At 30.4% G+C, this 15254-nt stretch overlaps 1 protein-coding gene across 1 annotated transcript; it reads left to right on the top strand.

The window, feature by feature from the left end:
* Positions 1-74: 74 nt before the first annotated feature.
* Positions 75-8642, top strand: LOC139489188 (zinc finger protein 568-like). The gene is made up of 2 exons (XM_071275371.1): positions 75-158; positions 4977-8642. Exon 2 carries the CDS (start codon positions 5038-5040, stop codon positions 6685-6687), a length of 1650 nt encoding a protein of 549 aa, XP_071131472.1. The 5' UTR covers positions 75-158; positions 4977-5037; the 3' UTR covers positions 6688-8642.
* The last annotated feature ends 6612 nt before the right edge of the window (positions 8643-15254 follow it).

Consider the following 15254-nt stretch of genomic DNA (forward strand, 5'->3'; position numbering starts at 1 on the left):
GCGGCTGCCTCATTGAGTTATTCCTGCACGCACACCGTGATTTGCATAATGGTAATCAGTGAAACCGGAAGTCCGGACTTGTTTTGTGATTATAACCAACATCGAACATCCTTTGTTCAGAACAAAAAACTTTCGCTCCAAAAATTGAAATGTGTAATGTTAGTATTCTAAGATTACTTAAAAATACTACTTGTATTTGATACCTTAAAGCATAATGAACATATTGCATTCTCACCATAGTCCGAACTTGTTTTCATACATAATTCGAAGTGCACAGACGAGCACTTGCCGTGACCTGGTCCAAATTTACATGTACATGTACAAGATTTTTGTTGTTTTAACATCTTTAAAAGCTCTAAAGAGAGTCACCATACTGATTTTTTATGTTCGTTTATGATATTGTTGTCTACAATTGACCATTTATATATCAATATGTTCCTGTTTAGTAATGGTAAACCCTTTAGAATCCCGGACAAGCAAAAATAGTGATTGTCATTATGAATGCTTTACACCACTTCTGATCACATACCATGTCACAGTTTAACTTTTATCAAATAAATATTTTCCATACTGATATATCTTAGCATGTCATTTTTTTATAATTATTTTATTTTTGTGTTGCCTTTTGGCTGTCATTGTCAGATAGAGTGAGATGCACCTTGTTTACATCCATGTTTTTTTCTCTCATTTCAATCAAGTAGGCGGTAGTGTACATCCAGACCTGCCAATTTCTAATTGATGGAGGTTATACACTGTTTATTCAATAAAAGTACAATTTGATCTAATACATGTAATACATACATGTACTAAAGTTACTATATACATGATATATATTAGGCAGATGACACAATATTCAGAACAGTTTTATGATGACACACTGCCAGCTTTGAAATATCTTCCACTGTCAAATGACCCTCGCCATTGTTAAATTATCTTCCTCCATTGTAAAATGATCCACGTCATTGTCAAAATTTATTTTCATTTCATTAGCTGCCACCATTGTTAATTATAATCACAAGGGTCCTCCTTGTTACAGTTTTAAAACCCTTTGCGAAATCGGGCTAAAAATCTCTTATCACTTGTACAATTAGATCGACACACCATCATGACCATTCACACCTGACAGTAGAACACTGAATCAAGATTAATCATGTTAATTTCATTATTTAATTATATTTCAGCAAACTTTAAATGCTAATGAAAATTTAAATTAAAATAAGATATTTTAATCAAGTTAAAAAGAAAAAAAGTGAAAAAGTTTTAACACATGCTTTGATATTGGCTTACATGACTTACTCAATTTGCAACTCATTTTTAAACGAGTATAAAATAAGATATAAAACAACATAGTTTCATGCCAAATAACATGAGGAGAGCAATTATGGATAATATTTAATAACTTTTACAAGTTTAAAAGTACATTGTAAAGACATGAATATTAACTGTAACTTGATAATTGGAGGAAATTTCGTATCATAGTTCCTATTTCATTTCTTAGTTTGCAATCAAATTGATACAATATTTAGTTCATTTTAAACAATTTGTTCACTATACATAAGTGCTTTTTTTCTTAAGATAAAATGTAAAAAATCCTCTTTGTCTTTCAAATGCATTCTTATTTACACTACATAGTCAGAGCTCCAGATAAGCTGCGTATTTGCGTGATCACGCAATACAAATAATGAAAAACCCAATGCAATTGCCCATTGCAGGGTTCAATAACCCAATTAATTCAAAGGAAACCCCAATTTTATGCCAAAGCCATGAGTTCTCAACGCTTTTATTCCCTATCGTTTGCGTTATTTACCCTTATCTGTTTACAGTCGTCGCGTAAATCTATTTTTATAATATTTATAATTGGAAATGTCCTTTCGTTCTAAAAATAGAGCCCTGCATCAAGTAGCGGAAATGGGTCCCTGTTGGAATTTTCTGTTGCTCTAAAGGTACACATGGTACACGTTTTTATGAAAACATTTCGATCTTCTTGGCGTTTATCCAATTAGCGTGTGTCATGTTGTCATATATTTTTCAAATTGCTCGGGATTTATCATAACATGCAATGAATTAAAACGAAAGTTATTGTCCGGTAAAAATTTTGAAAAGAATCATGTTTTGAGCTTCTTTTGAATAGCTAAGAGAAAGTTATGATGATAACAAGACTCAGCTTGTGTTTTTAGGAAGTGTCCATCAAACAAACGAGCGTGTTTGCGTACCTTAACGAGAACATTGCTAATAAACACAGGGTTTCCTCAAAAATTAAATCAGTTAGAAAAAGTGAAAAGCCAAATCAATTATGACATAATATGAATCATCAATATGTAGTTGGAAAGCATCGGAAACCAAAAGTTCTAATAAGGGACAACTTAACCCAGATTTATGTAAATTGAATTAAACAAAAACTTCAAGTATAATTTTAGTTTATATACTATAGTTGATGAGTGAATACACATATCCGTTTTTATACGCCCGGGACGTATTATGGTATACAAATGTCCTGTGTCCGTCCGTCCTTCTGTCTGTCCGGCGTAAACATGTCGCACCGTAACTTGAGAACGACTTATCCAAATTTCATGAAACTTAATATAGTTGTTTCTTATGATGGTCAAATGATCTGTATACTTTTTGGTGAAAATAAGATTTAAACTTTTTGAGTTACGGCACTTTATAACTAAAACAAGGGTGTGTTTTTTTCACATATCGCACTGTATCTCAAAAACGATTCTTGATTATGACTTAAAACTTTAAACACTTCTTAGTTATATTAACCCTTACCATGCGGTGACCGTCATATGACGGGCGTACCCAATTAACCGTTATTTGGCTCCAATGGCGTTCCATACTTTTAGAAGTCCACTTTATGATACTTATTTTAAAAGTTATGGATGTTCCGTCAACCTGAGGCTATCCATATTCACGTTTCTCATGTATAAGTAGCATTTTGAGCACAAATACGGACTTGGAAAATTGAAATTGGCTAAAACTCGGTTTTCTGGAGGGGTGGGCTTCACATCTGTATCTTACACAGGAAGTTCAGAGGCATAAAACTTGCAAAAATAGTGCAAACCCACGGCCATATAACTACTGATCGTTATTATTATTGAAATACGCATAGGAAACAACTACTTACGGTTTTGGGTCCATTTGAAGTCAAAAATCGGCAAAAATCGTGAAATTCAGTATTTTTGGTCCAAATGACCTTCTGTAGACTGCTGAACCAAGATCAGATTCACTCCGACCTAACAACTGCTGGGGTCAATTCGTTAACTAGGGTCCACTCTACATGCAGGCTACAGCTGGATACCTTTACCAGCATCCCTGGGTCTTCTTGGTCAAGAGAAAGAACGAAAAATAGGCAAAATTGACGCTTTTTGCACCTGATGACCCACTTTCACTTTGGGGCAAATTTGCACTTTGGGGTAAAATTGCTTGTCAGTGAATAAACCAAATAAAACAGCTAGCACATATACAAAGAAAGAAACATATTTAAGATGGATAAACATCTGGGCTTCATATTGCCTAAATATTCAATATTGTGACTTTTGTGTTGATGAAAAAACCCAATACGTAAAGGAGCTTGGTGGTGAAAAACCCAATTTGATATTTGCTTGAGGGGTGAATTGGAATTGATAATGCAATTAAAAAACTTTATCACCCAATTACATAAGAAAATCGCGGATAAAAACCCCAATTTGCAGGTCTCTACAATAACTTTTTTTTCAACTTGTCCTACTGGACAAGTACATACCAAAACTTACTTGTCCGAATGAAATTGTAACTTGTCCAAAAAAAATCTTAATATTAACCTTTTTGTATTTCAAGTTGATTCAAGGAAAATGAAGGAACAAAATGAATTAAAAAAAAAAATTGAACAGAATTTGATTTATATCCTTTGAAATACTTTTAAAAGATATGAGCCATGAACAACTGAATTTAGTTGTGTCATAGGACTTAGGTTCTAGTTTTTATCAATGCTAAAGTCTCATCATACTTTGCACATGAGGCACCATCTGATTGGCCTCTAAATGTACACTCATTGGATTTTTATCCTCTTTTTTTTTAAAGTTGAAAAAAGTTTATTCAAATGCAATCAATAAAAAGAATATGAGGTATGATTGTCAATGAGACAAAAGACCAAATGACACAGAAATTAACAACTATTGGTCACTGCATTGCAAGTATTGTTTTTTCTACATAAAGAGCAAACATGATTTGATGATTTTTATGGTAAATAATTTCCTCATTCTTATTTAAAAAATATGGTATGGACATTGGTATTATTATTATAAAGCAACAAAATTAGGTAGAAAAAGTGGTTCTGATTTGTCTTGGTCCAGAAAAGTCTACTGCCTTGCCAAACTGTCTATTAATCATGTCTATGAAATATGTCTCCTACGGTGCCCAGCTGTCTATTAACCTTGGAGCCGAATCATTTCCGAGCTGGTGACGAACTGTCTTTTAAAGTTACATTATCTGAAAAAACCATGGTTGAATGGGATCAGTAAGACTGTTTTCCGAGAAAAGTGTGCTTTTTACCTGTTAAAAGTACTTGACAAAGAACCAGTTTTAAATTATCGATTGCAAGTCTGAGGGGTCTTGAGAAATAAAAAGTTTCAATTAGTGTCAGTTTAAAAAGGAAAATGTCAAACAAATCTTCTTTTCTTGTTTTTTTGTTAATAATTATACTTGGTTCATCAAAGTTGATTTAAAATTTATTTTCTGCAGAATGATTCTTAACTTGTCCCATCGGACAAGTTTGGTATAGCTTTTACTTGTCCGACCTTTTTTACCTCTGGTATCGGACAAGCGTTATTGTCGAGGCCTGATTTGTGAATTCTTATTTGGAGCTCTGCGTAGTACATATACTAAATTTTGTTATTTACTGCAGGGTTTGCAAGATACAATGTATAAGATTTGAATTGATACCTACATTTGATATCAGTATATAATAAAAACATTTTCTGTTTATATTTTTTCAGATGTCAAATAATGTTGTGAAGTAACCATTCAATCCTGGACAGCATTGTCCAGTCAGAGAGAATGGACAGTGTAACAAAAGGAGTACGACCCAGTAAGCTTGATGCCTGCATAGAAAACATCACAAGAACTTTGACACAAAAGAGTCAAGAAGATGAACCACATGAGCCATCAAACCAATCAAATTTTTATAAAACAGAACCATACCAGGCCACAAGTGAAAGCGATACTTCCTTGAAGATGAAAATACGGAAAGTTGGACCATTCCAGACTCCTGATGAATTGAAGCCTTATGAATGCCCAGTTTGTCACAAGAAAATAAGCAATCAGGCAAACCTTCGAACACATATCAGAACACATACGGGTGACAAGCCACATCGCTGTGGCATCTGTGGCAAAAGTTTCAGCAGAAATGGCACGCTTCAGACCCATCTAACAATTCATTCAGGCGTGAAATTATACAAATGTGAAATATGCGGCAGAGCTATTAGAGATAGAGGAAATCTTTCAAAACATATGAAAATACATCTTACAAATATCGCTACAAAAAAGGAAATTGATGAAACAACTGATTTCAGAATGCGACTTCCTAAAAAAGAAAATGGTTCCCTTCATAATTCACAAAGGGATGTTCATATGAGGGATCTTGACAGCAATACTTCCCAAATGGACATTCTAAAGAAAGAAATATACGCACTAAATAACTCACAAATAGAAAACTTGAAAAAGGAAATAGGGTCAGCAATAAGAGATTTACCGATTGAACCTCCCAGACCAAAATACCAAGCTATTCATGCTATTGATTACTCACAATCTGGTAGAAGTGGCAGTCTGTCACCTGACAGAGGAGGAGAGACCAAGACAAATGAAGCATTGAAATTAAACATGTTTTCAAAACTTGAAATGAAGAGAAAAGAAAGTTCAACCACTCAGAAACTGGGTCATACTCCTGACAATAAGGTCACCTACAATTGTGGACTCTGTTCGGTGGCATTCCCTAATACTGATTCATATTTTTCACACATGATGGCACACGCAAGGGATCAAAGCTACAACCAAAGGGGACCAGAATTCTTAGATGATCAATTGCTACCGTGGAGGAAAATGAAGAAACAGTTGAAACAGGACCCAGACCAAAATGTATTTAATTCTGCTGAACAGGAGATGTTAGCTGCTTATGATCGAGAACTAAGAGCCTATAAAGAGCATCAAAGGAGAGCTGATGAAAAATTTAACAGGCTTCACATGGAACAACCAACAACCTCAGCGACGGAGGATGATGTCATGGATGAAGAGGAAAGTAGTATGACCTCTGTCGTCGAGGAACAAAAGGTCAAGGAGAAAGACAATTACAAATGTGGCATTTGTGGTGGTGAATACAAAACCAAAGATAGCTTTGAAGACCATATCACCATTCACAAAGTGGATAAGCCGTACCAATGTACTTTATGTCTGGAACAATTTAAGGAGCTAAGGGACTTACAAAAACACACAAGAAGCCACCGAGGTTTGAAACCCTACTACTGTGAAAAGTGCGGAAAGGAGTTTAATCAGGCCATTTTACTTGTCGAACACCTGCAGCGACATTCAGCAGAGGATCAGCAACCTAGTGGCAGCAATTTGAACGGCAATTTCAGCGACAGTTCATCCAAATTACCTCATCAACAACAACCTCAAGGGGAAAATCAAGAAATGTTCATTGTAATAGAGTGACAACTGACAAGAAGATTTGGAAATTTTTTGTTGTATACATGTATTTCCAACAACATGAACAAAGATATCAGTTTGATTGCTATATTTTCCCTGTTATTGATATACTGTGTATATTGTCTTTATTAGGTTAGTGCTAATTACTGTTTTCATATTTTTTTGTTGCAGTTAGTGTATTTTGTTTTGTTTGTTATTTTATTACAATTTTTATTACATTTTTGTGATGTTCAGGTTGTATTTGTGGACCAAATTATATAACCACACATTTTAAGTTTGCATAGATCTGTACAAATGAAAATTTTTCTTTTCCTTTTTAATTATCAAAAAAAGACCTACATTTGTTAAGCTGTTTATGATTTATTGTAACTTGTACATGTTGTACAATGTATATATTATTAGATTAAGTTCAACCATGTACAAATGTATTTAACACAGCTTTTAGACAATTTTTTTATCAGGCCACACGTTTTAAAGATGAAAAAAAATTATATAGATACATATATATTGTTTTGAAAATAAAAGTAAACCAAATATATTATCATCTTTGGTATTATTTATTAAATTTTCTTAAATGAAGAAAACAAAAATTGCAAATTTAATAACAAAAATTCAAGATGAATCTTTTCAATTTTCTTTTTTAGCTTAACGTGTTAAAAAGTCTTTTCAATTTTTTTTTGCTCTTGACTCTTTAAACATGTTAAAACTAAGCAATTCTGTTGTTTTTTTCCCGCTCCTATAACATGTTCAGGTCCTATTTTGTAATAACACATATTTTATATATTTATTGTTGTACGTGCAGTTTTGTGATTACCATAATATCATGTAACTTAACTTGTGCCATATAACCACACTTTATTTTTACAATTTATGTAATATTTTATTGAATATGAATCTCAGGAAAGAAATCTCATTCACAAATCACAAGGCATCATTTCTATAATTTTTTTCCAATACTAATTGTTTTTCAAAACATTTGTAAAAAGGGTACATTCTTTTGTTAATTTGATTATTTATTTATAAAATGGGTATTTGTTTTAAGTGCTGCTATCCAACTGTTGTAATCGTCCAATCAAGATCATTAAAATAAGCATTTTGTTTAATCCTGAATTGTTTCAAAAATTATGTATTGATTCAATTTACCTCCCCTTTTCAGGTAAGGCAGCACTATTTAGTACTGGTCACATTCAAGGCAGGGATACAGTAACAAGTAGTTAAAAACAACTTTACTTTATCAGTATTTTTTTCTAACGGTTTCTATAACCTGACCAAACAAACACATAATAGTTTATATATATATACTGCATTTGAACTTCCTTTACAAAAAGTTATCCATTTTGAAAAAATAATAATCCAGGATTTTCACAGGAAGATTGCATTGGCAAGGTCAAATAGAGGGCCAGCAGTAAAAATATAAAAAATATATATGAAAAACAACTAACAAACTGGAAATTGTTGATCATATATGTCATGTATGTGGACCTCCTTGACCAACCTTCTGGATTATTACCTGAATGTGTCACTTTAAGGACACTTGTCTTTTCTTTTCAACTAGTGCTTAGTGTTTAAACTGCCTCTTTAATTTAGATAATTTATGAAATTGAACAAGTATTTATTTATTGCCTGCTTTTTCTTAATTGTATGTTGAACAATGATGCATTGGTGTAAAAATCAGTATTTGGTCAGAGTATTTCAAGTACAAGATAAATACATTTTCAGTGCTATATATATACGGCTAGTCAAGTATATTTACCATGTTTACATGTGGTGAATTTTATAATACTATAAGAAAATACTGTAATCTGTAAACATTTAAACCAGGTACATGTACATCTATATGTGTATGTAAATATATATATAAAAATGTAGCATATTAGATTGCAGACAGTGCATAATTTGTATGTTGATATTACATGGTAAGGATGCTCTCTACTGAAAATTTTAATAAAAAAATAAAAAAATTCTCATTTTTTAAAATTGGAATTTTTTCTCAATATACCTTATCACTATGTGTCCAGAAAATATAGTAGACAAAAACACAGATAAGTTAACAAAAAATAAGAAATAAGAGAGTTTTAATAATTTGTTATGTTTATAATTATTGACAAAGATAACATTAGGGCAGTATTTCTGGTAAATTTGTATGTAAAATACAGAAGTTTTTTTCTTCTTCAGGAGAGTTTAGAAACATGTTCAGGGCATCCTTAATAAATATATACATTCATATGATTTAAAACTGTATTGATTTTTCCAAGTCATGATCATGATATTTCAAGAATTATATAAATGATTGTGTACTATTTTATGTATATAAATTGATTGTATATTAATTATAAATATTCATTATTAATACTCTTCCATTTAACAATTGTTGTTTGACTTTTGTGCTTTTGCTAGATATAGGGTTTTGCTGTTTGCCATGTTTTATGCTGTGCCATTGTAAATGTTGTGTTTGAAATGTTGTTACATATACATTGTACATTTTCTATGCCATTTAGATCTGAATTTGTATATCAATCATGTACTTAAAACAATTTATATATGGATTGTGAATATTTTGAATAAGACTTTTTAAGGATTTCTACACAAAGGCAGGAACTTGAATTGTTCCTAGAAATTTTTTTCATGACATTTACTTTCTTGGTTATTAAAGCTTAAGAAATGTTTGTGTTTCTACAATTGTCATCAAGTTGCAGAAACTTCGTAATAGGATTTTGTTTCTCTGTCTGAATTTTTTATGCTAAAACTTGTATTTAATATAGTTTTTATAAGACCACAAAAAAAAATTTGCGTTGTATAATGCTATCATGTTGTCGTCATCGTCCGAAGACACATTTAGTTTCGGGACAATAACTTTAGTTTTAGTGAATGGATCTTTATAGAAATTTACCAGAAGGTTCATTACTACTAATGGAAGGTTGGGATTGATTGTTTGGGTTATGGTCCCAATAGTTTTGGAATTGGGGGCCAAAAAGGGGGCCCAAAAAAAGCATTTTTGTAGTTTTCAAACAATAACTTGTGTTTAAGTGCATGAATCTCTCTGAAATTATACCACACGTTTCCGTACCATGAAGGGATAGTAAATATTAATTTTTGGGGCTATGGTCCCAATAGTTTTGGAATTGGGGGCCAAAAAGGGGGCCCAAAAAAGCATTTTTGTAGTTTTCAAACAATAACTTGTGTTTAAGTATATGAATCTCTCTGAAATTATACCACAAATTTCCATACAAAGAAGGGATAGTTAGTTCTGACTTTGGGGGATTAAGCTTCAAAAAAATTTGGAATAAGGGACAAAAAAAGGGGGAAACTAGGTTTTTCTGGACAATTAAGACAATTTAAAAGCAGTGTAAGGGAGGTAATTCTAAAATTTTTAACATACAATGTTGGGTATGTTCTTATTTACTTCCCTTACTCTACTTGAAAATAATGTATAAAGGAATGTCAGGTTTTGGACTAATTGCCAAAAAAATGGGGGTGTGGTAGTTTTCAAATTTTTTAAAAGTTTGAAGAAGAAATCTTTAATTGCACAATATTGTGCAATAGATTTGTAAGATCTTGACATTTGTTTTGTGTAATAAACTCATATTATGTCAAAAATTTATTCACAATCCAAATTCAAAGCTGTATCAAGCTTGAATGTTTTGTCCATAGATTTTTGTACTTGCCCCAACTGTTCAGGGTTTGACCTCTGCGGTCGTATAAAGCTGTGCCCAGCAGAGCACTTGGTTGTTTTTATAAAATTTTTTATAAAAATTGAGAGTTGATCGCCAACAGTTGGTAGATGACATAGTTTAAATTAATCTTGACTTTTACTCGTTAAATTGATTAATAACAATAGACATATATACATCTCTTATTTTCTGTTAAATTGTTTATTTTCTGTTAATTCATTAAAAGTATTTTTAATATCAAGGTTGTTGTCCAGTTGTGCTTCCACAAAGTCATTTGACAATTTGTGCCATTTTTGTAGCAATATACATGTTCTAATTCTAATTAATTCTGCTGAATATCTAGCCAAATATTGTACTTGTTTTAAGAGTTCTTTGTGTGAACTTTTCATGAATCCCACAATAATAAAGTCTGGAGTAGCGCTCTTCTAACAAATTAGCATCATGTATTCTGAGTACATTGTTGTTTCAGAAAGACAGTATTTTTTTTTATTCTAGTCTGGAATATTTTGGAAATGGTAACACAATGCATTTAATTGAAGTGATCATATGACTTTTAAGAAGTTTTTGATTTTAAATTCTATTCTCACAGTATACCAATTATCAATTTTCATTATTTTCATTTCAATACAATGTTTTGAATTTAGATATTTCAGGAAGCTTTGAAAATATTTTTTTTCTTCTGTACATTGTTTTCAAAACTCATTTGGACATGTATTGAGTGAGTATTTATTAGAATTGAAAAATACACAAACAAATAATAATAGGAATTATTAAAAATATTACAAAGTTTTATTTCGACTCCGATCTAAAACTCTTCCTTTTCTGACATGTCTAAAAGCCATGAAAAGAATTTTTGCAAAACCAGGAATTTATAAAGGTGTTTTTACTACACTTTTTGGTACAATTCTACATGTATTTTCTTAAAAAGTATTCATAAAATCATAAACATGTTAACCGGTCATATCATACATTTGTACATAAATATAGAACAATATTTCCATTACTTCATTTTTTTTTCATTTTATGTATTTGACTGTTTGATTTATCAAAAGATGGATTAAAATGAAAACCATTTAGCAATATTGCTAGCATCAGGTATTTTCTGTTTAAAAATCTAACCTCATAATTTTTTATTTATTTTCTGTATACCTGTTTTAATGGACCAATTTATAAAAGTTGACTGACCAGTCTTGTAGACTGACTATGTTTGAGAATTGAGTTTATCACAGGAAATATGAATAAAGCATTAATGGAGTGGTCCCAGCTAGAAGAGAAATTATTAATTACCTCCCTTTGATAATTTCAAAAAGGGGAGATAAATTAGTAATCAAAGGGATATACTTTCAGATGGTCTTTTTATATATTGCAGATCTGACAGTATCGAAAAGCATAATTTTTTTGATTATGTAAATAGGTATATATATATATGTGTTCTTTTTAGCAGGTATAATAATACATTATTGGTAGCTATGTAAAACTCAGCATTGTTTGTTTCTAGTGATTTATCTGTATTATAGTTCATTTTTAACCTTGAGGTGATCTGTTTGTCCAAAATAATACTAGTGTGTCATTTTTGGATCATTTTAGTATAGTTATGAGATTATATTTTGTAGACACTCTTTCGTGCAGGGTAAAATCATGGGTACTCTGAGAGGTAAAAGAATATTAACAGTACTTATTCAATATTTCAGGGACATATTTAAGATTAATTTTGAACCGTGTGAGCATATTCCGCTCTTATTATTGTTTTTAACTCAGTATTCTTTCTTTTTAAAGTTTACAAATTGAAATTTAAATAAATGACAGAAGATACTTTTAAAAAAGCATTTTTCAATTTAACAATGTGAACAAAATTTATACTTGATATCTGTTTGGAAGAAAAATGAATTAACAGTAACTGAATAATTGTTATGGAAACAAGCAATTTAATTTACTGTAAAGGGAATTAAGATATCTGGGGTTAACATATACTATAAACAGCATTTTTAAAATCCCAAAATCATGATCCTTTTTTATCACATTGATACAGCTTATATTATTATGATAGATATTAACTTAAAGTGATCTGATTTCTGAAAAGTTTAAAAGGAATTCTTATATCAATATCGAACAATTTTAACTTCAAAAGATGTGAGATTATTTTAAAAACTTTTTTACACATTGAAAGTGAATTAAAGTGTTAAAATTTAGATCCCAGATATTATCATTATTCTTAAATTTTTATCTAATGTCTAATTTTTTACTAAACATCTATTTTAAATTAGTATTGGCATTAGAAATACAAATTTCATTATTTTTTTTTTTATTTAAAATGATGTTGTGGAAATATCATACCATATATACTCAAGTGTGATATTCTATAAAACAAACTTTTGACCATTTAGTGATATTTTAATTTTACTGTGAACTATTATTTTATTTATAATTTACCAGTTTAAAGGTGCTAATATTGTACTTATTTTGTTTAAGTCCTGATGACTTTATTGATATTATGCCCTTCATTTACGGTGATAGAAAATATGTCATGTTTCTTGTAATGAATCTGAAAAATGGATCAAAATGTTTTATTTTAAAAAATTTCAAAAAAACTCTGCATGAATACATAGAATGACATTATAATTTTAGTTTTGTCTTACCATTGTAATTCAATTGATTGAAATGGTAATTTTATAATCTTCAAATTTGCAATAATCTACAGAAATTTGAAAAACAGAATAGATTTAGTTTATGAACAAGAATGTCTCCATAGTAAACACTCCCACTATCATTTTCTATGTTCAGTGGACCGTGAAATTGGGGTCAAAACTTTAATTTGGAATTAAAATTAGAAAGATCATATCATAGGAAACATGTGTACTAAGTTTCAAGTTGATGTAACTTTAACTTCATCAAAAACTACCTTGACCAAAAACTTTAACCTGAACTTTGCACTATCATTTTCTATGTTCAGTGGACCATGAAATTGGGATCAAACTATAATTTGGCATTAAAATTAGAAAGATCATATCATGGGGAACATGTGTATTAAGTTTCAAGTTGATTGGACTTCAGCTTCATCAAAAACTACCTCGACCAAAAACTTTAACCGGATGGACAAACGGAGGCACAGACGGACAGACGGATGAACGGAGGCACAGACCAGAAAACATAATGCCCCTCTACTATCGTAGGTGGGGCATAAAAATGTTTTTTTTTATATGATTGGTTACTGTAAATACAGAAATTATTGCAAGCATTTATTATTATGATTTTTGAAAAAAGGACAAAGATGCAAGATTAATTATTGCGATGTTAGGTAAATCTGCATACAGATATGTGTATCAGATATCACAATGTGAGTTCTTATTACTGGGATAATCACTAAATCCCATTATTCGCATTAATAAAATCCTCACAAAAATTTCTGAATTTACAGTATATGAATAATGAAAATAAAAATTAAAGTTTAGTTGATAGTACAAGACATTTGAAAAGTACACCAGAAACATGATATATTATTCTTTTACCATATATTGAAATCTCAGTGATGCCATATCAGTTTTATGTGTCATATCATCTTATTTTTGGTCAGTTAGTGAACTTTGTTATTTATTTTTTACAGTAAAATAATGTTTTGAAATTTGTGAATTGAATTCATCATATCAAATGTACAGCAGAAACTCCCATAATGATTCCCTGGTGCAGTATGGTCATTGCCTGTATTATTAGACAGATAAATTGTATTCTGTTTATCATTACTTTATACATTTCGAAAATCCAAAAAGCAATATTTTCCTGTATTGAGATTTTGTCCGTTGGAGTTGTCTTTCTTTGCACAAAATAGTATACAATACTTTATTTAAGATAGTGATGAAGGGAAAACATGTAAAAATTGAACTTAAGTATTAAGATACTTTTATGACTAAGAATTTCTAAATTTTGATATGCATTCAATGCATGCATAAGTTATAAATTTACTATCTACTATATTATTCCTTTCTTTCTATCTCATTGCATGAATTTTAAAATGTCATCAAAAATTTATTATTCATCAGTTTATTGCAAAATCACTTCATAATAAACTCATGAATAATTGTTTTGGCATTACAAACAGATCATGACAAGATGACATTCTGTTATCTTAAAATATCAAAACTAGTTATTAAGTTTTATTAATTGTGGGAAATGCTCTAGTGATAAAAGTGATATATTTGTTTTTCATAAATTGATTTTTGGTTGTTTAAATGTCATGATTTCGACATCAAACCTGTTTGATAAATTTTAATTTGGTGTTTTCTTGTCCCGAAATTCTATGATTGAAATTACAAAAAGGACATTTCTCTATATTAGGAAAATCTTGTAACAGGAAAAACAATTATCCACTGCATTACCTTCTCACTTATATTATAGCAATTGCAACTGGTTATATCAAAAAGAAATATTCAATTTGACTTTGGTATTTTAGATCTACAAGAAATATGACCGTTTATAATGTGTATTCTGTTTAGATATTATAAAATAGTTTGATAGCATTTAAGTAAAAATATGTAAATACTCTGGTATGTGGACAATTGTCTTTGTTTATTTCACTTTTATATCTGTAATTGAGAGGTTGGTGAAAGTTTTGTTATATCATACAAATAACAAAGTTTGGGAAATTGATTGGATGCACTAGTTTTTTCATGGATTGTTAAATAAACTGAACAGAATATAACTCATTATTTAAAATTGTGATTTATAAAACATTTTGATATTTTCCATATGATGTTTTTTTGTACACAAAATTTTAACAAAATATTGTATTAATCTAAGAAGGTTTGTACTTTTTTAATTATTTATTTTGATAATTGGACCCAAAAATAAATGCATCTTTGGCATTCATTATTCCTAGTTTTATCAGCGGTATACTACTGTTGCCTTTAT

The sequence above is a fragment of the Mytilus edulis genome, chromosome 9 (genome assembly GCF_963676685.1).
Source record: "Mytilus edulis chromosome 9, xbMytEdul2.2, whole genome shotgun sequence".
Lineage (NCBI taxonomy): Eukaryota > Metazoa > Mollusca > Bivalvia > Mytilida > Mytilidae > Mytilus > Mytilus edulis.